At 32.4% G+C, this 24,717-nt stretch overlaps 4 protein-coding genes and 1 non-coding gene across 6 annotated transcripts; 3 read left to right on the top strand and 2 right to left on the bottom strand.

Moving 5' to 3' along the window:
• Positions 1–1,205: 1,205 nt before the first annotated feature.
• LOC106316240 (putative phytosulfokines 6) lies at positions 1,206–2,309 on the bottom strand. 2 transcript variants are annotated; one of them, XM_013754114.1, is made up of 3 exons: positions 2,086–2,309; positions 1,556–1,638; positions 1,206–1,466 (listed from the first exon to the last, which is right to left on the bottom strand). In XM_013754114.1, exons 1-3 carry the CDS (start codon positions 2,186–2,188, stop codon positions 1,356–1,358), a joined length of 297 nt encoding a protein of 98 aa, XP_013609568.1. In that variant the 5' UTR covers positions 2,189–2,309; the 3' UTR covers positions 1,206–1,355. The 2 variants fall into 2 exon arrangements, with proteins under 2 accessions (XP_013609568.1, XP_013609567.1); XM_013754113.1 differs by having other exon boundaries at positions 1,556–1,641; positions 2,086–2,305.
• Positions 2,310–4,505: 2,196 nt separating this feature from the next.
• Positions 4,506–4,586, top strand: TRNAL-AAG. Its single transcript has one exon. It is a non-coding gene; the product is annotated as a tRNA-Leu (tRNA).
• Positions 4,587–9,024: 4,438 nt separating this feature from the next.
• Positions 9,025–10,843, top strand: LOC106313576 (PAN domain-containing protein At5g03700). The gene has a single exon (XM_013751425.1). It carries the CDS (start codon positions 9,262–9,264, stop codon positions 10,708–10,710), a length of 1,449 nt encoding a protein of 482 aa, XP_013606879.1. The 5' UTR covers positions 9,025–9,261; the 3' UTR covers positions 10,711–10,843.
• A 374-nt stretch (positions 10,844–11,217) lies between these two features.
• LOC106316612 (fructose-bisphosphate aldolase, cytoplasmic isozyme) lies at positions 11,218–12,964 on the top strand. The gene is made up of 3 exons (XM_013754497.1): positions 11,218–11,388; positions 11,502–11,729; positions 11,940–12,964. Exons 1-3 carry the CDS (start codon positions 11,361–11,363, stop codon positions 12,761–12,763), a joined length of 1,080 nt encoding a protein of 359 aa, XP_013609951.1. The 5' UTR covers positions 11,218–11,360; the 3' UTR covers positions 12,764–12,964.
• Positions 12,965–15,474: 2,510 nt separating this feature from the next.
• On the bottom strand, positions 15,475–18,818 carry LOC106313927 (trihelix transcription factor PTL). Its single transcript, XM_013751861.1, has 2 exons — positions 18,152–18,818; positions 15,475–17,019 (listed from the first exon to the last, which is right to left on the bottom strand). Exons 1-2 carry the CDS (start codon positions 18,595–18,597, stop codon positions 15,747–15,749), a joined length of 1,719 nt encoding a protein of 572 aa, XP_013607315.1. The 5' UTR covers positions 18,598–18,818; the 3' UTR covers positions 15,475–15,746.
• Between the last annotated feature and the right edge of the window lie 5,899 nt (positions 18,819–24,717).

The following is a 24,717-nucleotide window of genomic DNA, read 5'->3' on the forward strand; positions in this document are numbered from 1 at the left end:
TTTTTATTGATTAATAAATTGAAGTGTTTAACTAAAAACTTATGGTTAAGTTTGTTTTGGTTATGCAATCTAATTGATATAATTTATTTGATCGATAAAGGTGTGAGTTCATCGAATTACTAATGCAAAAGGTGTCTTTTCGTTTCTTTTGTTAACCAACACTTTTCTAAATGCACACTCTTTTGAAAATTGCATTTTCACACACACACGCACATATATATATATATATATATATATTGACCACTTCCGCATTTCTTCTTCATCTTCATTATTCGATACTTCTGTATTTCTAACCAAAATGATATAAATTTCTAAGTGTCTAGACAGTGTAACACATATCTTAAATACTATAATCGAATAAAATACCAAAGAGTTGTTAATATCTATTCTATAAAGTTATTGATTGTTTTAGAAATTATTAATAACCTTATGATACCCTGAACATGTGCGAACCTGTCGTAACCGAAGAGGTACATGTCGTAACCGAAGAGGTGCGAATGTATCGTCACCGAAGAGGTGCAAACATGTTGTCACCGAAGAGGTGCAACATACCAAATGCGAACGGATCATCACCAAAGGAGTGCGAAGAAGTTATCACTTAAAGAGTGCAAATAGGTCATCACCGAAAAGGTGAAAAGTGTCGTCACCAAAGAGGTGTGAATGGGTCATCACCTTAGGTGTACGAACATGTCTTGCCTAGAGAGGTGCGAATAGTTCGTCACCAAAAGGGTGCGAACAGTGTCCAAAGGGGCACAAACGTGTCGTGTCCAAAGTAGCGCAAATGTGTTGTGTCCAAGAGGTGCAAACGTTTTGTGAACAAACAAGTGTGAATGTATCATCACCGAAGTGGTGCAAAATGTTGTCACTGAAAGTGTGAGAACGAATCATCACTGAAGAGGTGTGAACATCACTTTACCGAAAGGGTTCATATATAACATTATGGAAAGTGTGTTAAAGTAAAGTTACCAAAAAGGGACAAACATAATGTCACTGAAAGGCAAACATAATGTCACTGAAAGAGTGCAAACATAAAGGGTACAAATACAATCTCCAAATTTATAATTCACATTCATTTAGATTACCAACCCAAATATATATATATATATATATATATGATTAGTAATTTTAAATTGCATCGTTTCCCCCGCGAATTCGCGGGGGTATTCATCCTAGTTGTAATAAAAGGGATCCTGATATGTACTATATTAGTTTATATAAATATAGATAATGTCCACATAATCATACAATATCACAATACAATATTTTTTTAAAAAAATTTACTTCTTAAAACACTTTGGTGTTGGATTATTCATACTTAGTACCTCCTGATGAATGACAAAAGGTGGGTGGTAAATTTAAGGTTTGTTGTGGCTTTGAGTGTAGATGTAGTCCAAGTGAGATTCAGTGATCATCCTTCTCTTCATACACTCTTCATCACTCTCCTCGCATTTCTCTTCTCCCATAAGCTTAAATCACATTTCAGGGGAAAATATAAATCAATAAACACAATGAATATGCAGTAAGATAATAGTATGAATAGGAAAAGAGTATTTACATGTGATAACTCTTGGGCCATGTCAGATGCCTTATCTGCTTGTGTAGTCCAGGCCCAATTATTGTTATTGGCTCCTTTTTCTTCTACTACGATGGGAAAATTGGTAAGACAAAAACATGAAATCAAAGCTTTTTCCACGAAATATGTACGAAAAATGGATCTAATCACTCATGATATGCACTCGTTTAATCCCAACAAGGTTCATACATGTGACCGAAACATAACGTCATTGCATGCTATGGATCAGTGAAATATTTTTATATTAAATTAGTGTTTCTATGAACGATTTCAAGATCTAAACTATAGATGACCACAACATATCATCAAGAAATTAAATTGTGGTTCAGACTTAAAAATAATACCTAGCTCTTATTAACTACATTTTTCATACGGCCGCACTAGAAAAGTAGAAATCTACGTACATATACACCGAAAGTCATAATCAAATTTGTAAATAAGGATATATACAACATAGAGATACAATTTATAAAGGCATGCATGTGGGTCTGTATTATATGGCATGTAAATACCTTCTTTATCCACTTGGGAAGGTCGTTGAGCTGTACGAAGCTCAGATAACTGAAGAAGGAGAAGAACGAAAAGGAAGAGCATAATGCCGATTTTTTTCTCCATTTTTTTTCTGTTTCAGAGCGCTTGAGAATAGGATTTCAACATGAAGAAGAAGATGAAAAAAAAAGAACAAGCCAAAACTTTAAAACACGAAGGAGAAGAAGTCAAAAGTTTTAATAAACGTGTAGATCTCTCACATGCTCGTTACATTTACGTTTTGGTCCGTCTCTGATGTGTTGTGCAGTGGATCCCACTTAATAAAGCACTTCATTTGAATGAGTCAGTGACTTCATCAACCAGACAAAACAACTAGTCAACAGCCACTTAAGAGTTTGTATTAAAATTTACATATAATTCAAATCTAGTTTTGAGTTCTCTTCTGTATTTTACCAAAATAAGTTTCAGTTAACTTTGATCTCTAAGACGAAACAATTAGACAGCTAGGACCATCATTAACCTCAATCTTTTAACTGGAGTTCTTACCTTTGGTTAAGAAACAGTTTTTAGTTTTTCTTAGATTTTAACTAAGACTATGTACGATGGTCATTTGGATTCAACACCCTAATTTACACTTTTTCACAATCCACATCATCTTCTCTTTTTTTCACCTACTAATTCAACACATACACAAATTTTATGTCTACAATGGTTTTTGTTTAATCAAATTAAACACTCTAATTTATATTTTTATTCTATGTCAAATAGGAATATATTAATTTAAAAAATAATTGTAATTAAACTCAATAATTAAAAACAACATATTTTAATTAAAAATGACATAGTTTTAACTGAGTTCATAAAATTAATATTAATAAAAAATAAGACTATAAAAAGCAAGTATTTTTATTCTATATCCAAATTAAATGAAACTAGTCTCTATTTATAAATCATTACAAATGATGAATTTTGATATACTTTTTATTTTTTAGAAAAGTATTTTACCATAATATAATTAAGTTTAAAGTATTTGATGAAAATAAAAAAAATAAAAAACTAGATAACCAATAATAATAGGACATGTGTTAGAGTGGACCGGACCCCAATTTCTTCACTTTTAATATTCCAACACTTGTGAATCCAAGCGTGTATTTTTTTTATTCAACACCCATCTTACATTGGTTTAAACAGTTGAATAAATGATTCAACGGGTCCATTGTTAGTGGTTTAAGAAAAGCTAAGAACCGTCTCTTAAACAAGAAATATAAGAGTCATCTCTTAGCCGAAAAATGTATAGGAAAAACAAAAAAAATAAAAAAAATATCAAATCATGAGTTAAGAACCCTGATTAAAAGACCGGGGTTAATCATGCTCTTACAATTATTTAAGTTATGAGTTTTCTTTTCCCAAAGAAAAATGTTCTGAGCGTCAATATTACTAATTATTAAAAAAAAAGTACTAATTATTAATTTAGTATACACTTTTTTTAACACAATTAATTTATTATACACATTTTTCTAGTCGACACATCTCATGGTCGACATCCCACCCACGAGAGAAAGATTCTTCCTCGTTGATTGTGTAACCTAAATGACAAAAGCAAAACGGACGCACTCTCTTTCGACGTTACATTACACAACATTACTACTCTCTCTATGTTTTCATGTCTCGACTTCCTTTCCTATTATTTACTATAAAAATGAAAATTTTCAAAGACTAGTTCACATATATCATCAGTTTCAAGTGTGATTCTTTGCTCAGTCCAAACCATTTCCGTATATTTTGAAATTAAATTTAGGCAAAAATAATTAATTTTAAAATTAAGAACCTATAAATCATGTGAACAAAGAAGAAAAAACTTTACTCCACATGGTTAATGATATGGGTCTAAGTTAAAACTTAACAAAGAGTCACATCATTTAGGTATTCGGATCTATCTTGACTAAACCAATTTCTTTGTGACAGAGAACGACAAGGAATGATCACGAGCCTAATTTGAGTACTTGATGGGAGTCATTATCGTATACTATTTTTCAGTAAGCCGACAATTCGATAAAACTAGGCGTTGTCCATTCATTACATCAACTGAGACAAAGAAAAGAGAGCCTCACGACTTTATTTCGATTTTGGTGGTAGTCCTTTTCATCTAATTTTTGCTTTAATAATTTACATGCAATTATTGTAAACCTGTGTGTTTTAGATTTGGCTTCATTTCTTATCGTTCGTAGAGTATTATGAATTAGTTAATTTAATTTGGTCTTCAGAAATGTAAAAATGTAGTGTGAAAAAATTGCAAACAATGTTTACGTGTCGACAGTGCTAGATTTTTATCATTCAGATCGAAAAAGAACTAAATTGAAGTAATGTAGTCAGGTTTTCTTCCCCATCACTCTTTCTGAGTTCTAAAGTTAGTTTTATATTATATAAATACAATAAACGAAAAGTTGATATGGGCGAGTTGGTCTAAGGCGCCAGATTAAGGTTCTGGTCCGAAAGGGCGTGGGTTCAAATCCCACTGTCAACATTATTCTTTTTCAATGCTTGATCATCTTTGGGCTTCTGTTTTGGCCCATCGGTTACATTTTATTGTAAAAAGTTGATTCAAGGGGCCATATTATAATGAATTAAAATTAACAATGGCCCTAAAAGTTAAGCCCGCCAACTTTGACATATAACATATGACCATATTCGGTGGATCTTCCGTTTACCACATGACATAGCTTAACACATAAAATAATTAGATGGGAAGACTTATTAGGCTAATTAAGACATGTGAATCTAAAAGAAACTAATTAGATGTGAATCGTCTGATATGTTTGGTATAGATTAGTCTACCATCAATCTATTTCAGATTGTTTTTCTCTAAGCAAGTTGTATAAAGTGAGTTCTTTACGAAAATATAGGCATTAGTTAGTCATTAGTCATTACATATTTTCCAATACATGTAGGTATCAGTCATTTACATATTTTCCAATACATGTTAGCATTAGTCTCTTTTTTTTTTAAACACTTTGTTTTACTAAAACTGATTCAGAACGTCTATCTTATTAAATTAGAAATACTTTAAGCTTTTGTTTAACAATATAGATAGAATTAAAAAAAAAATAGTGTTGTTTGGAAATATGGATAGCATTAAGTTAGGAAAAATAATAATGGGCTTATGCTATTAAAAAAATTGGAAGTCCATTACATTATATTAAAAAGTAATGGGTTTATGTTACTTGATATACATATTCAAATAAAAAAATAATTTAAAATTGATTTATATCAAAAATTCATTCAAAAATATACATATATATTCAAAATTTAATTTTTTTACTAACATATTTTCCAATATCCATTATAAAAATGTTTTCAATATATATAAGAAAAACACAATACAAAGTCTAATTTCAAACACCAACATAAATTATGGTTTTTATATTTCACATTGAAATTTAAAAATATAATATATGTGATTATTTATATGATTGTACGTATAAAATATTATTAATTATAAAAAACTTATTTGATGGTACGTATAAAATACGATTAATTATATGATAACACATATTTTTGTAACTTTTTTTTTGACGTCATATTTTTGTAACCTATGATGAACATATATGATATATAATAGTGATTAGGGGTGGACGTTCGGGTTCGTTTTCGGGTCTGTTTGGGATTTCGTGTTTGGTTCAGATCTTTGAGGATTCGATTCGGATTTGGATAACCAATTTAAATTATTTTAAAAAATTAAAATTTATTATATGCTTTAATTTTTTAAAAATCTATAAACAATAGAATATATTAAATATAAATTTGAATAACATATGTCAGAGTACCTAACTTAACATATAAATTGGTTTGGTTTAAATATTTGGATAGAGAATTAATAATTAGTTAAGTATTTTTGGAGTTTTGAGTATATTTTAAATATTTACGTTTGATTATTTGTATATATTTTTAAGTATTTACACGAACTTAAAAGTATCATATATATTCTGGATGTTTTTATATATATTAAATCTAAAAATAATTAATATATATAAGTATATAAATTTATTTTGATACCCAAAATACTTTGGTTCGTATCGGATTAGGTTTCAGTTCTTTGAATACCTAAATTTTGAATAATTCGGATATTTAATCAATTTTGGTTCAGATTTGGTACTACTTATTCAGATTGGGATCAGTTCGATTCTTCGAATTCAAATTTTTTGCCTAACCCTAAATAGTGACATAAAAAACAAATAACATCATATTTTTTTAAAAATACACCCGCGCGGATCAAAATCTAGTCTATCTTATTAAAATAGAAGTACCTTTAAGAAGTGTTTGAAAACATATATAACAGTAAAAAAAGAATATAATATTGTTAGGAAACATAGATAGCAGTATATTAAAATAAAAGTAATGAGCTTATATTATTAAGAAAAATTGAAAGTCCATTATATTATGAGAAATTATATCTATGGGCCAGCCTTAAAATATACGAAAATAATCCAATCTAATTATCAAAAAACATATTTTGTCTAAAATAATCATAAAACAAAATTTAAACTTTATATACATAGTTCAAATTAAAATTTTATTTTAAAACTAATTTATATCAAAATTAATTCAAAAATATACATATATTCAAAAATTGATTTTTACTAAAATATTTTCCAATAACCATTATTAAAAGATGGTTTAAATATTTTAAATATATGTATGATAAATACAATACAAAGCCCAATTTCAAACACCAACCTAAGTTATAGTTTTTATATTTTACATTAAGTTTTAAAAATATAAAATATATGATTAATTAGATGATGGTAGATATAAAATACTACTAATTATATAATTACTTATATGATAGTACGTATAAAATACTATTAAGTAAACATCTGTGTTGGTGCACGAATAAAAATCTAGTATTATATTATAGAAAAAATACATCAAAACAATTATGAAAAACTAATGGTTCTTCCAGCACCAGAATCACTTGAAGATAATCATCATTGATGATACATTAGCCATGCCAAACTAATCTTGCTTTAAAGTAAGGTAGATTAGGTATTCCCGTTCCAACAATATCACATACTTCTAATACCTTAATTTACCGAAAACATGACATAAATCTCATCGTTTACATAGGTCTTCATCTTCAATTGTCTTTATCTAATTTGTCTCAGATTAGCTTCAGTTATCTGATTTGTAAGCATTAGTCATAAAAACATGCAATCTAGACAAAACGATTAGTTTTTGGTAAGAAAATAAGTAAATGTAGGTTTGTATTCTGCTGAGAGGGACAACGAAAAGGAACAAAAGAGTTGTTGTATGGTTGAACTTAAATGATGTCAACACAAACAAATAAATAAAAAATATAAAGTAAGTCAAAATCTGGACGAGATGGTGAGACTTTCGATGTTTTTGTTACGATACCATTCATACATATCCTCCTTTCGCCAATAAGTCCACTCCTTACATTTAATGAGCCTTTTATAAAGTCAATCCATGTGCTTGATAATAACCACCACATCGTTGTGAAAACTAGGAGGTAACCTAATTGGACTGGTGTAACTATACCCATGTCTAGGCTAAGAACATGTTTAATGGAAAATTATTAGGGCGATGTTTTTAGCGGAATATAAGAACCCGTCTCTTAACTTTTAACTAAAAAAGATAAGAATCGGTTCTTAGAGCATGATTAACTCGGACTTTTAATTCAGGGTTCTTAACTCATGATTTGACATTTTTTTTTTTTTTTTTTTACATTTTTTGGCTAAGAACCGGTTCTTATATCTCTTATTTAAGAGTCAATTTTTAGCTTTTCTTAGTTAAAAACTAAGAAACGGTTCTTAACCGAAGCTAAGAACCCCACCCTAAGAACCCGGGTTAATCATAGTCTTAAAAACCTTATTTAAAAACCGATTCTTAGCTTTTTTTAGTTAAAAGTCAAGAGACGGGTTCTTATATTCCCCTAAGAACTTCCATTAAACATGCTTTAACGAGCCCCAGTCTTGCATCGGATTTCTGAAAACTTTTTTTTTTGGTGTAAAACATCTCTGAAAAGTTTACATTTCTGCATTGCTATGATAAGTCTCGAATTTATTGGTTCAAATTTTTGAAATAAATATTGTATATATAAGCGCTCGGTTTTCTGCAATTTTTCCTTGGAGTTGAGGAAATGTTGTTGGGTAGTTTATTTTTGTTCCTTTCAGATCAAATACAAGCCTGTAGCATGAGCCTCAGGTCTAAGTAACTCTCATGCATGTTGATACAACTACACCATGCATGCATGTATTATACATGGTCCCTTAAGTTTTTGGAGGTGTAAAGAAGATTGCAAGTTGCAACTATAGAGACATTCAACGACCTGACAGGTAAATCGACAGGAACTAATGAAGAGCTTGAGTCTTTTGACCCTTAGATCTGGTGCGACTTTTGTCCTAACTCTATTTCACATATAATAACAACTACTTGTCAAATTGTAACACCTATAATCTTCTAGACTTCCCCTTTCAATTTGCAAGGATTTACATGAAATTGTGCATGCAGATATGTTTCTGGATTCAGAAGCGCGCGTGGCTCGATCACAGTAGGTCCTGTGAGTCTTAAACGATTCCAATATATAAATGTCTCATTTGATTGTAATAAACAATCTAAAATAAACATAGAAATACAATATAAACATTTCACAAACTCGTTGTTAATTTTAGACTCATACATGATACATGTGTATTTAGCTATATATTGTATACACATATACTGACACTGACACATGCTTAGTGCGTGCAATAATTTGTCTCTACTCAATATTGTATGTAATATATTGTGGTTTTAGTGCAATAGACAACTGGTCCATTTGCGATTAGTGACTAATGATTAATGGTTGATATGATAAACATTTCATCCCAATATTTCCACCAGAAAACCATATCTTTCTCAAATCAGATTTCAAATATTTAATACTAGTCCCACGACATCGACGCCCTAGAATACCAATTTCTTCATATATTATACGACTGGTAAACATATCAAATCATTTATACTTTTATATACGTAGCTTCGTCTCTCTATAAATATATATTGAAGTAAACTGAAGCAATGGACTCTCTCTCTCTCGCTCTCTCTCTGCATGAACGAATCAAAAACATCACAATCTCTTTCCATTTCTGTTCAGCTAGTACAACATCTCTTTCTTCCTCTTTGATTAAAAATTTCCAAAAATGGAAGGTTTGTGTTTTCGTTTCCTGATGTTATTCGTTTTCGTACTTTGTTCTCATACACGGCATCAAGTCAACGCGACCGAACAGGTTCTAGAGTTAACCAAAGGCTTCGAAGCTAAACCGGACTCGTCCATCAACTCCTTCCAGCCACTCCTCACTGACCCGAGCGGAAACTTTTCGTTCGGGTTCCTACGTTTAAACGGGTCACGCCTCACACTCGCTGTAACCCACCCGAACTTAACGGACCCCCTCTGGGTTTTCGACCCGACCCGGACAGCGAGCTGGTCACACAAAACGAAACTATTCTTCAACGGCAGCCTCGTGGTCTCCGACCCTTCCTCGAGGGTAGAATGGTCAACTCACACTAACGGAGACCGTCTCGTCCTCCGTAACGACTCCAATCTCCAAGTGGTGTCCACGTCATCTTCCTCAATCGAGTGGGAGAGTTTCGATTTTCCCGCGAACACACTCGTCGAGAACCAGAACTTCACATCCACGATGGCTCTTGTTTCATCCAACGGTTTATATTCGATGCGGTTAGGACGCGACTTCATCGGACTATACGCTAAAGTCAGCGACGACTCTCACTCTCAGCAGTTCTACTGGAAACACAGCGCTCTCCAGGCGAAGGCCAAGATCAGAGACGGATCGGGTCCGATTCACGCTCGGATCAACCCGAACGGTTATCTCGGTATGTACCAAACCGGGACCGTTCCGGTCGACGTGGAAGCGTTCAACAGCTTTCAACGGCCGGTTAACGGTCTTATGATTCTTCGATTGGAATCCGACGGGAATCTCAGAGGATATCTCTGGGACGGAGCTCGATGGGCGTTGAACTACGAAGCTATTCGAGAGACTTGCGATCTCCCGAATCCGTGTGGTCCGTACAGTCTCTGCACTCCTGGATCGGGATGCTCGTGTATAGATAACAGCACCGTGATCGGAGAGTGTAGTCACGGGGGTTCGGGAGCGGCGGACTTTTGCGGCGGGAAGACGGAGAAGTTTAAAACGGTGAGACGTGGAGGAGTTGAAGTGCCGTTTAAGGAACTGATGGATCATAAAACGACGTCGTCTCTGGGAGAGTGTGAGGAGATGTGTGTGGAGGATTGTAAGTGTTTCGGGTCGGTTTATAATAACGGTTCCGGGTTTTGTTATTTGGTTAACTACCCGATCCGGACGATGCTGGGCGTTGCGGATCCGAGTAAAATGGGTTATTTTAAGGTACGTGAAGGTGTAGGGAAGAAGAAAAGCAGAGTGGGATTAACGGTTGGGATGTCTCTGCTCGCTGTGATAGCGTTGGCTTTAACGGTGGCGATTGTTTATGTTGCGTTTAGGATATGGAGTAGAGAGAAACATGCACTAGAGGGAGAAGATGGTGGGTTATCACCCGGCCCGTATAAAAATCTCGGGTCGGATAGTTTTAGTTCCGTTGAAATGAGTCGTAGGTGATAGTTTTTTAGTTACACATATATAAAATTAGTTAACTTTTTTTTTTTTTTTGCTTTATGCAACTTGAATATTGTCTTCTTGCTGATGAACTTTTTACCTATCAAAACTATTACGGAAAAGGTGTTTGGATAAATCTTTGATGCTGTAGGCGGGAAATATTATAAAAATGTGTAATGGCGTCATGGATGACGCTAACAAGTATGGATGGGTGGACTCTTCTTTAGGCCCACATGTTTGAGAGTTGACACTTCCACTATCCTATTTTTTATATAATTTTTTTCAAATTTGATAGATATATAATTCAATATCATCATCACTTTTATTTCGGATCATCCAGTGATGATGATGATATTGAATTATATATCTATCAAATTTGAAAAAAATTATATAAAAAATAGGATAGTTTGAGAGTTCACGTGCTTCATGGCCGCAACCACCAGTAAAATGGAACAAAGAATGATCTTTCGGAAATAAATAAAACTTTCTGACAATATTAAAGGCAAAGCGTCAACTTCTTCGGGCCTCTCGTAAATGTCTATTTTTGTAGTTGTATCCGTCTCTAACGCGGCCCTTTTACTATAAAAATCCCCAAAAGGCCCATTTTAAAATCGATCTTTATATCCTCTACGTCGTGCCCTCTTTTTTAAACAATGTCGTGCTTCAAATCCAAATACGCCGGTAAATCTCACCACCATCTCATTGTTCATCATTTGATTTATCTAGTTCCATCAGCTTCTTGTAGTTTGAAAATGTTAATTACCACCGGTATAATGATTTTTTTATCTCGACAGATGAGCTCATCGCCAATGCTGCTTACATCGGTTCTCCAGGGAAAGGTATTCTCGCCGCTGATGAATCCACAGGGACCATCGGGAAACGTTTCGCAAGCATTAACGTCGAGAATGTTGAATTAAACAGACGTGCTTTACGTGAGCTCTTGTTCACCACTCCTGGAGCTCTCCAATACATCAGTGGTATTATCCTATTTGAGGAAACTCTCTACCAGAAAACAGCTTCAGGTAAAGACTCAAACCCTCACAAGAGTATAAAAATATTTTGGACCTCAACTAAAAATATAAAGAAAAACGCAAGATTAAACTTGGACCATGTGCAAATGCACCTCTAGCACATCTGCACATGCATGGAGACGCCCTGACTTTATTATGTTTTAAAAACAAAAAAAATTAAAATATCTTTATTACATTGAAATAACTTGACGTGTGCTACAGGTAAACCATTTGTTGATGTAATGAAGGAAGCTAAAGTCCTTCCTGGTATCAAAGTCGATAAAGGAACTGTTGAGCTCGCTGGTACAAACGGAGAAACCACAACCATTGGCCTCGACGGGCTCGGAGACCGTTGCAAGAAATACTATGAAGCCGGTGCACGTTTTGCCAAATGGCGTGCCGTTCTCAAAATCGGGGCCAACGAGCCTTCCGAGTTAGCCATCCACGAGAACGCTTACGGTCTAGCGAGATATGCCGTCATCTGCCAGGAGAACGGTCTCGTCCCCATCGTGGAACCAGAGATCCTCGTGGACGGATCCCACGATATTGAGAAATGTGCTTACGTCACGGAGCGTGTCCTCGCAGCTTGTTATAAGGCTCTTAATGATCACCATGCGATCTTAGAAGGAACGCTCTTGAAACCAAACATGGTTACTCCAGGCTCCGACAGTAAGTCTAGGGCGGAACCTAAAGTGATCGCAGAGCACACGGTCCGTGCATTACAGCGTACTGTCCCCGCAGCGGTTCCAGCCGTTGTGTTCTTGTCTGGAGGACAGAGTGAGGAACAAGCAACTGTGAATTTAAACGCCATTAATCAGCTCAAAGGTAAGAAACCATGGAGCTTGACGTTTTCGTATGGACGTGCGCTTCAGCAGAGTACACTCAAGGCTTGGGGAGGTAAAGAGGAGAATGTTGAGAACGCTCAAAAGGCGTTCTTGGCTCGAGCCAAGGCTAACTCGGAGGCAACCACTGGTGCCTACAAAGGTGATGCTCAGCTCGGTGAAGGTGCTTCTGAGAGCCTTCATGTTAAAGACTACAAATACTAAAAAAAGTATTTTGGGGAGGGGGGTGGGGTATATATATTATCCTGGTGTACATAATTTTTTTTTTTTTTTGCAAATAGTGATGATGAAATCCTTATCCAGGGGAAATTTTGTTGTAATAATGATATATATGCTTTGTAAACTTAATTTATTGAAAATATGTAACTTACATATTAACATCTTAATAAAATAACATGTCTGGTTATGTTCTGCTACTTGTTTTTTTCCTAGTTATCAAACTTGTAACGAAAATAAAAGAGATATGTCAATAACAAAAACCAATTATATTTACATGATTGAAGATTATTTTAACTGCCACGTTGGAAAGTCAACGAAATATCATCGTTGTTAATTCGTCGGCCACCGTTTCTTTTCATCCGTAAAATTCTCAGGGCATCCGCGATGAGAATCCTTAAATGCGAGTCCTTAGAAAAAAAATAATTAAATAATTAGTGGATCCCACCAAAAACTAAGGATTCAATCTTTAAAATTTCTAAATAAGAATTCTTTCTTAGTGAATCATTGCACTATTTGCCGGTCCCCACGACTACCTGGTGGCTCGTGAATGATCATTTTTTTTTTTTAAAATCCAAAATATCCAGAATTAATCCGAAATGTTCTTGTCGCTAATAACTCCAATGAATCTCACCTTTGCGCATGCTCTTATTTAAGTACTTGTCCTCATCCTATTCCTAAATATTGTTTTGCCCTGTGATTGATCGATAATTTTTGTTTTTCCCTCTCACTGCTTCATATTTGCGCTGCCTTTGGGGTTGTTCCATAACTATGATTATGCTGTTTGGTTGTATTGTATTCGTTTTAATCCTTTTACTGTTCTGTTTTTGCGTCCTTTACCCTCGCATTGTTTCTCTACATTGTTTACCTCTAGCTAATATATCTTCCCATAGATCCTAGTTATATAGACGTAAATGTCTGCATAATACAGATTAAAGAGAAAAATATTATTTTATTGAGAAGAATATATTAATTTTTGTTGTTGTTAAATTTATGAGAGGGATATCAAAATAAGAAACTCATATAATGAGGTGATGATATGTCTAGTCTCAGGGCGGACAGTATAGAGGGACAATGGCAGTGACTGAACATAAAATAGCGTCGTAAAAACAGTTTTAATTGTTTAGTGATGGACGAGAGTCTACCACTCTAACTTCAGTCCTTATTCACTAGCTACTACAACAAGTCAACAATCTTTTTTTCTTACTTTTTCGTATTTTAGACCGAAACTCTTAAAATAATACAAACATTCAAACTTCTTTTTTTCCATTTTATGCTATAACCTATAATTTTTTTAAGAAGAATTATAGAACTTTTAGGATCTATCTTTAGCTAGATTTATCAGTGGTCTGTAATGGTATGTTTTGATGAGTAAGTAAACATTGAGCTTCTGAAAATTATTGTGTGACGTGTTCTCTATATTTCCACAAGATATATGTCGACATGTGCAAATATCAGCATCAATATCTAAATTAATTTGAACAGTAAATATAAAGTTTGACAAGAAGAATCATCAAACTCTAGACGTAGGACTGGTCTTGCGTGGAACCCATAAAATAAAACAAGCATTTAAATGAGAATAGAGACAATTCAGAATTAATCAACATTGTCAATAATGTGTACGCACAAAAGATTGTATTGACTCGTGCTCGTGTCTCACTGTATCTATAGGGAATAGGGACAAAAGGAGAAGAGTGAGATCATGGAGATAGATAAAGGCAAATGGTTACTTTCTCTCTGACCATCAACACACTGAATCGACCAGAGCTTACTTCACCACTCTTCTTCCCTGTCCCCATCTTCATAACTCTTTGTCTCTCTCTCTCTAGGATTACCCCAAATTTACTTCTCTAGCCTTCTATGTATGTTTTCTTTGTATCTCCATTTATGTACATACATTAATTAGTTTGACTTTTCTAGACCAAAGTTTTACTAAATTTTACGATTTACAACAATCAAATAAAAACTCAGTATAAGTGTTTGATCCATTTAAAAAGTGGTTATATGAAACGGACCATGGTAGAAAGCTTGGTAAATTGGAAATAGAAAAGGGGAAAACAGGTTTGATTGTCTTTTTCTGTTTTCTACATAGTATTGAAGATACCGTACACCAAACAAGATTGAAAAATGCATCATAAATTCCATCTTCCTAATAAGTATCGGAAATTCTGTCAATAGAAAACAATTATTGGTCTCATTCTTTTTTTTTTTTGTCAACAATTATTGGTCTCATTCAATCAAAATTAACATGTTATATTGTGAAATCAATGGTCAAGAACCGTTTGGTATGTGTTATTGCTCTCGAATGTGCTCATAATCGTCCTAAGAAAACTAGAAAACATTGAAGTATGGGACCAGTCAATTCCTTCACGTCTTCAATAGCATGCTCTTTTACGAGTCATCAAAATTTAGGTTTAATTTGGGGGAAATGTCTTGTTGACATAGAAACTATGAGTATTTAGAAACTATGAGTATTTATTATACCACATTAACGGTAAAATGTGGAGTGGTTTAAAGACATGCATGATTTGTTTTCTTTTTAGTTACCTATTCCTATGATATGTCTTGTCTGCTTTTGCGCGTTTATGCCTTTCGACTTGAAAGATATACTCTCTTTAATTATGTTATTATGAGATGCGATATTTGTATTAAGCATAAGTCAGGTATATGTATAGATGCGTATGCTACTAGAGTCAAGGTTAAACACTAGGAAAAAAGTTTGATATAAAAATGTCTTACAACATAAATACATGAAAACATAATAATCATTGGTTAAAGCCTACTTTAATTTGAGTTTCATCTTATATATGCTGATAACATTCGGTAAGCCCCAACATCACTCTAAGAATCATGTGACATATAATAGTTAAGTCAAGGTTTATCTCATATATATAGCTAACTCAAAAGAATTAGTTAACCTCATGATCACCTCCTTCTGCTGCTGCTGCTGCTTCGTTGGGAGAAATTATAGTCACTGATTCTCTCCTTTACTTAGCCTCAAACCATAACTCTCCCACAAGTTCTGATCTCCATCTCCCATGAAGAACGGGAAGCAGTTTGTACTAGCTGCCATTGTGCCGCTTGGATTCCTAGCGTTTGCGTTTGAAGTTGAAGAACCAATATTATTGCCTTGTTCAATATTCATCTTCTGATGATGCTGATCATTATCATTATATCCACTTTCTTGATTGTTGTAGATCTGATTTTCTTCGGTTCTTGGATAGTACACGCCGCAGCTTGACGAATTCTCCTTCCTTTTCTTGTTGATTTGCTTCTTTTCATTCATCTTTCCATTGCTTATCTGTTCCCACTTTTCCTTGCATATCAAGGCGCTTCTCTGATCAAACCCTAATTGAGTCAACTTCGCAGCGACTTCCTCCCATAGAAACTCATCCGAGGATCCCTCCAATACCTCTTGAAACGCTGAGTCCATGCTACTTCTTATCTCCCGAAGCTTTATGATCTCTTGCTCATCCCAGCATCTACCACTTCCTTTAACAGAAACATTATTAGTAGTCATTGTTTGATCGCTTCCATTCTCATTATTTCTTTCTTCTGGGGACGAGCATAATGGCTTTATCAACTGCTTTCCGGTCAAATACTGCAATGCCTCAATCACAGCTACATCCCTGGCTTCCATCCTTTCCCTCTCCTTTGCCCAAAAAAAATGCTCTTTATCAACCCTTGCAGCTTCCCTCTTTCTCCATTCCTCTTCTTTCATCATCCTTTGTTCCTCTTTGTCTTCGATAACCTTTGTCAACTTCTCAAGCCAAGCATCTTGCCTCTCTATCAACCTTTTCATGCTCACATCAATGAACTCCTTGATCTTAGCTTTCCAACTACTCCTCTTCTTCCTTCTACTACTAGAATCATTCCCTTCAGAAGACGAAGTCATCAGCTCCATCTCTGAGGAGTTGTAGTTGTTAGAGAGACTTAGGCTTTGCTGATGATGAAAACCATGAAGACCATCAACGCTATGAATGTTAGGCGTTGTTGTAGTAACGTTTTGAGAGTGGAAACCATGAAGAGCATTGCTCATGAACTGTGTATTATGGTTGGGAATAGAAACCAAGTTGTTGGAATCTCCGTAGAGCGCCTCTAGCTGCCGGAAAAATCTGTAGTGTTTACCGTCTTGTCTTCCGGCTTTGCCTTCTTTAGTCTTTTTATAGTATTTGTAAAGATTCTCAAACTTCTCTCTGCATTTCTTCCCACTCCTTTGGTATCCATGTTCCTCAGACATAATCCTAAATAATAAAAGAAAATGAATGAGGAAGACTACAATGGTTGATTGAAATTTAAAACAGTGCCCTAATCTTGCAACTAGCTTCTGAATTATTGAATGTTCACAAGATATTCATATTTACATTAGTTTCATGCGTAGAAAATATATATAGGCATGTATAATAATATTGCATGGTGTATATGCTTAAGATTAGATAGTGACCCACATAAAAGTTTGTTTTCTTTTTCCTAACAAACACTGGTTATAACTTTCGGGCCAAGACTGTTTTCGAGACTAATAGTTTAACACAAGAACATGTTTCTATGCATAGTTACACAAAAAAAGAGGGTACATGTCTTCAGAAGCTAAGAAAGCTGAATCAGAAGTTATCAGTAGAAGGGGAGAAAACTAAAATCGAAGTCAAAGAAGATATAATAAATCTTTTTGTTTTACTCTTGTTTATGTTTTACCCTTTTGGGTTTTTAAAGCACCTGATAACGTCTTAACTGAAACTGCCAAGGTCTGGTCATTCTCTTGACCGAAACAAAACGATCTATACTAAAGAAATTGTTTTGGAACTGACTACTCTGTCTATACACATCATCAATATGTGTTTATATACGTGGGAATGTAATACTGATCAGCTGAATAAGTATTTCGAAATTGAGGAGAAAGGAAAATGTTGAGGTCACATTCTTTCTAGTTATTAATGCATAAATAAATAAATTAAGATTTAACTTGTCTTCGGGATTTTCACTTGATGGAAGATATAAATTTTAACAAGAAAGCGTATGAAAGGTCAAATCTTATCAAATCTGAAAGAAAACCCATAAAACAAAATACTCAAGATTTAAAATACTCCATTTAAAAAAGCCTGATTTTTTTTTTGAGAAAAAAAAAACTGAAGAAGTTTTTTTTTTGCAGAAAAAGAGAACCTGAAGAAGTTGAGTGCTGTTTGTCAACAAATGTTATTAATTTCCTCAGTTGGAAACTAGTTTTCTTCAAATTGACTATAACATTAAAATATGAGACATTGTCTATGAATAAAAAGTTCTTGTGGTATGAATATGTTTGAGAAATATGCATAAAATTTATTTATAACAAAAAAAAACTAAAAATGAGGAGAGAGAGAGATTAGGGTATGTGAAGCAAACCTAGAAACTTCATCCCAGAGAGGTCCCTTTTGATTAGCTTCTTTGAACTTATGATCAAGACGAGATCTAATCTCCAGCAGAGTTAGGGTTTCTTGTCTCGGCCATCTCCCCGTTGCTCCGCCATCTCCGCCGCTGAAACCTCCACCGTCGAGAAACCCACCAAACCCAACTCCTCCCCCACAAGTACTCGCGTTTAAGTTACTGTTGTTTCCAGCGGTCGTCGAAGAACTCCCACCCAATCCATGTATGCCATGTGGCAAGAAACCCATCTCCTGATGATCAGTAGTGAACTGCTGTACACGGTGTTGCTGCGGCGGCGCAGTGAGGTTGAAGCCAAAGAAATCAGAGGGGAAATGAGAAGAAGTCGACGGTGATGTCGTCCTCCCTCCACCTTTCATGAGCTGCCGGAGCTCTGGTATACCGTACTGAGAAGGATGATCTTCCATTTTTAGTATATATTCAGCTGAAAGAGAAGATCGATCGACAGTGAGGGAAGAAGAAAAGAGTAAAGGTTAAATCCTTTAATTAAAAGGAGAGAAAAGATTGAAAGTTTTTTTTGAGAGAGAGAGACAGATCGTGTAGTCCACGAAAAAGGTCGAATGTAAGCTATAGAGACGATATGGTCCCATGACTTGATAACCTTATTATTTTTCTTCTTGAATGTGTGTGGGCGAGAGAGAGATGGTATGGATACAGATACACATACAGATTTTTGTATGTATCTGTTTTTTTCTAATAAAAAAAAAATATACCATATGCGTGTCTCAGTTTCCATTATTTCTATCAAATAATTTGAATACATGTGTGCATTGATGTGTATCTACTCATAACAATGTAAGGTTTTGTCTCACTTAGAGACAATAATATATCGAGGCATTCTTCTTTAGATCTTGGCTCTAGTTTTGGTTTTAAATTATTACCTGAACAAACTTGATATTTTGGATCCACTAGTTATTTGGATTTTGTATGATGATAATTTTACTGCAATTTGCACATGTGGCTTCATATTTGGCACAATTTCTTATTTGAAAATAAAGGGTTCCCTATTAAATCATTCCCTTGATTTGTTAGGTAGCATCATTATTTGGTTTCATCTCTTGTTTTTCTAGGATTTTTTTTTAATATATCAAAGTATGATATACTTTTTGTGTTTCTATACTTTTTGTGTTTCTATATTCCTACTTTTAAACAAAAATATATGTAAATAAAATCTATATGTTATATCCTAAAAATAATATAGTTTTCTTCTTAACATTAGATTTACGACGATTCCATTGCATGTTAATAAATTCTTGTACCTTCTTTTTTTGTTGCTGATAAATTCTTGTACCTTTGTTTTACTTTAGATCCGTGATTCAGCTTTTAAAGCTTCGTATTTCATTAAAAATAGAAGTATTCTGCATAGCATAGTGCATGTAACTCTTTAAGATAAAATTCGCTAGACATGTGCGTGTGAGTTTATTAGATATTAAACAAAACCAATTGGCCGCAATAAGAGGGGGTCCTCTGAAAAATTACCAAATTATTGGCTTTTATGCTCCCCAACATTTCAACCTGTCTAATCCCTAACCATTTGGCTTTGTTGTTCCTTTGCTGACACTTTTATTGCTTCAATCCTAATGTTCACCGAGTTTTTAGTTCCTTAATTCATTTCATGAAACTAGAACATTCAAATTCATATATATATATATATAGTAAATATATGATTCCTAAATATATATGATTTAAGTACTATAATATGTTTTTAACATCTTCTCTAATTTTTTGATCCATGCTGTATATATAGTTAACTTTTTCAAAAAATAAAAATAAAATACTTAACCAGGAACCGAAGCCATAAAGTTTTATAGGTGAAGAAAACAATTCGGGCATGGTTTGGTTGGCTTGGTTTATTGTAATCAAATTCAACTCGCTTTAGCTATTGTTGCTCATCATATGAGTTTTTTCTTCTTCTTTTTTTGCTTAAAATTTTGCTCATCATATGAGTTTGTTGTTCAGTAGTTATTACATTCAATTATTAATTTGAGTTTCATTATAAAATAATTATTGATTTTATGTCAAATCCTGCTATTGAATTTCTTTGCTAAATTTCACTGTAATTATTATGTCAAATGGCTATTTCACAAATTCTCCCTTATATATTTTCATAATTAAAAAACATTAGTGGACACATGAAGAAAGAAACAAGATTATGAGGAAAACAAAAATAGTTGGAAAAGGAACAAAAACTTTATTATATTTAATGATGAGCTGAAAACACGTGTCAGATTTGAAGCCGTCTATTATTATAGGACCCCTAGAAAATTTTCCTTTTGACTTGATTGGGAGACTTCAACAGTTCCTCAGAACCTTACGTTAAAACGATGCCGTTTCTTATTCTACTGCTTTTATATTATTCAGATAGGAAATATGCAAATAATTGCTTCCTTCTTCCATGGCTTGATGGCAAATAAACAAGTAGCTAGGGTTTGCATTTGTCACATACCTCTTTATTGTTTCACCACCCCCAATCGATTGATCCCTTATCTTCTTCTTACGATTTTGATTTTACTTTAAGAATCTAAATCTTCGAGTTAGAATTCATTAACCTATTCTTTTAATAACAAAATAAGTTTATCTATATGGAATAATGTACCTAAAATCAGTATACACTATACAACAAAAATCAAATAAGTATAAAATGTTCTTAGGTATTTCTTCTATTTTCTTAGTTACCAACAACTCAATATCATTAATAAAATTTAAGCTGTATTGGATTTATATTATTGTCCCAAGACAATACTATAAAATTATCACATTAAAAAACTCAGTATATGTTCGGGTTGTGATTATAATTTCACAAATATGTTTACAATACTGTTAAATCTGGTGTAAAAATATTTTTATTACTGTATATGTATAAATTTGACATAACAAGAGTTATTTCTGTCAAGGTTATAATAACATATTTGATTTTTTAAATATTATAAATTTTGTTTCTGTATTAATATGGAAAGCCAGTTACTAAACACTAGGACATGTGTAAGTCTTTGTATATTGATTAATCAAAGGACATGTCTAGTGATCGATCAATGGCTTGATGCTTTCACATCAGGTATATGTGATTCGATAAACACAGATATTTTTTTTTTTTTTTCTAACTACACAGATATTTTTCAGTGATGATAAAATTATATATTAAATATAGATATGTTTTTTTTTTTTTTTTTTTAAATATAGATATGTTTTTTTTTTTTTTGAAACGTTGATAAATATAGATATGTTTGCTCAAAAAAATATAGATATATATGTTGTAGATAAGGTGTAATTAAAATCATCCCTCCCCTCTTGAATCCTTATGTTGGCTAAATATATATAAGTTATTATGGAATATCTATGAAATCATTTATCGTACGTATGTTGCCTATATTATAGTTAGTTAGGTTCTATTGGTATATAATCAGATCATTGACAAAATAAAAATAATATTTTTATAATAATATAACAAGAAAAAAACTCACATTATGGCATTACTCGAATTAATTATTGTCGTCCATAATATATATATATATATTTGCTAATAGTTTTTCAACATATTGCTAATACGTAGTATGGACTCAAATAAAATTCTGTTGGCCATCATTTCAGAGATAAAGCAAACGATTCGGTTGAGGTTGGATCCCTTAGCTCGTGCACAAGTTCTGGGACTAGGAGAGAGTTCAGTTCTTGCGGTTTGGCTCTCGATTTTTTAACTGCCTTAGGAGTTTTTTGCTTTGTTTTGGACCTTTGTTAGGAGGGGATAAACTTGTGTTAGGTCCTGAGTTGTAACACAAAGTTAAATAAATAAATGGTTAAAAAAAAAAAAAACTTCTATTGGCCATGAAAAATTGAAGAGATGTAATTAACCATTGCTAATAGGTGGCCTATAGTTTCCACAACGGCTAGAGTCGAAGTAGCATATACTTTTGCGCGAAAGTGAATTTAAAATCTGAGATCTACTACTGCTACTAAGATGGGTCGATGTTATGTACACATGCCATAATTTTCAAATATGTGACAATAGTATTTTCAATAATATGCGGTAGGGCCTTTATTCATTCGTACACCACCATAGTATTCCTACATTGATTATAAATTCGTACTTTATGATGAACAAAATGTATAGAATTCATAGGTACAACTTTTCACTTAAAAACTACTGAATACAAGTTTCATTGATGAATTACATAACCAAAATGTGGGTTACTTACGATCAACTTTAATTCACTTATATACTGAGATACCATTTCCCAGATTGACAACATTAGCATCGGGGGTTTATTATTGTATTCTATGATCCTTTTAAAAAATGTTATGATTCTCGTTAAAGCAAACTTTGTTTTATTTAAAAACGGAAAGTTGCCTCAACCATGATTTGTTTATATACCTTATATATTAAATGATAAACATCGTAATAAATACGTTATCACTAAACTGGACACATGTCACGGGTAGAATCATTGTAATAAATGCGTTCACACTAAAATAGACACATGTCACATGTAGAGAGCTTCTCAGCCAAACTCTACATAAATATGTTCACACTATGTACTTTATTTTTTAATATAAAACTCACATGCATGGTTCTTCTTTACGTTATTTTTACTGTTTACGAATAAAGTTGGACAAATTATTCATAAATTTTGATTCGATTCGTTATCCGTTTTGATTCGAACCGAAAAATCCGGATATCCGTTACTCTACGAAGCAAATCAAATACTAAAGTGCAATATCCGTAAAAAAAAACAAATCACAAATATCAATATTTATAGAAACGGATATCCAATTTGATCTGTTATATGCATATATATATACACATTTATTAAAAAAATTATATATAAGTTATATATTATAGTTTATATAAATTTTATAATATTTTTATTTTTAAATAATTTTATTTTTCATGTATTATTTTGAAAAATGTCATTTAATATTAATTAACAATATCTTTACATATTTATCAACCATCTTTATATACTTTTACATACACATACATGCGCACATTGATGTGAACACCTTATAACTAAGTATTTACCACAACTGAAATATCTAAATTTTTTTGGAAGTTAAAATATTATTTTTCTTAATGCTTCTTTCACTATCGACCAAATTGTAGTAAAATGATTTGTGTTAATAATTTTCTTTTCTTTTTTAACTATTATCTGTTAGAAACTATAATATGAAATCATTGGTTCGACATCACGACTATCTAAGATTCATAACATAACATGAAAACAAACAAATAATAGTAATTTTTGGTTATCACAGGAAAAAAAAATCAAACATTTTAACCGAACAAACCAAATAAACATTGATTTAAAATGATAGTTATATTTTATGAGATTAAAAACCAAAAAACAACCTAAAACCGAACCGATATCCAAATTAAACAGATTAATGTCTCCTTATTAAAAAATAACAAAACTAATAATCACATTTCGCGCAAGACGCGGGTTAGTACCTAGTAATATATTGTTCTATCATCAAAGATCTATCATCCATCCCTTTAGTTTGTTAACAAGATCTATCTTTCCATTGTTGTGTATGAATCAATATATAATATTCCTTAGCAATCATATCGTTTAAATATTAAAACTGAAAGACATTCTTCCTCACAAAGTTGTGGACCAGGGTACCCAACATCATGAATATACAGGGGGTTTTATTTCCAAATAATCTAATAGTTAAGTTTACTTAATTAGTACTAGACCCTGATCCGCGCGCCAGCGCGATTATGAATTTTCAGTTTTTAATTATTTATTTTATTAAATGATATATTTGTAATATTCGTTAATATTATATTCATTAAGTAAATATTTTTTTTTGCATCTTAAACAATCTATTTTTTTACGAATGCGTGATATCATATAAAAATATAAAAAATGAGTATATAGAGTTAATTAGATAATTGTAAAAACAGAAAAAAAATTTCATATGCGATATCATATAAATAATAATCCGCCCAGTTAACAAAAATCATGATTTTTTTATGTGTAATTTTTTTTATTTTGACCATTTCCTTAAAACTATATTAAATTTTACATATTTTAATTAGAATATTTTTAATATCTTTACCTTTTTATTTGAAATGAAACTCAATATTTTTTTAAAAATTATAACAAAATATTTAAAAAATATTTTTAGAATTTGTTTGAAAAATACGAAAATTACATTTTAAATTAAAGTTATCCTAAAATATGTTAAGTTTTGATGTAAACGAAAACTCAAATTATGTCAAAAATAATTATATTCAATGATAATAATAATTTAAATTTATTATTTTTAAGAAAATACATTTACAAAAATATTGTTTGAAAAAAAATCATTTATCTTTCAAATATAAAATGAAAATATTATAATTAATTAATAAAAAATATAAATAAAAATCATAAATTTAGCAAATAACAATTGAGTTATATTATGCTAAAATTTTCTTTCTAACAATTTAGCAAATGACAAATGAGTTATGAGAAAATAATACATATAATTTTTAAAAGCATAGCCATTCTTAAATATTTTTTGAATAAATAATTATTTTTAAATTTAAT

Source organism: Brassica oleracea, chromosome C9 (genome assembly GCF_000695525.1).
Source record: "Brassica oleracea var. oleracea cultivar TO1000 chromosome C9, BOL, whole genome shotgun sequence".
Lineage (NCBI taxonomy): Eukaryota > Viridiplantae > Streptophyta > Magnoliopsida > Brassicales > Brassicaceae > Brassica > Brassica oleracea.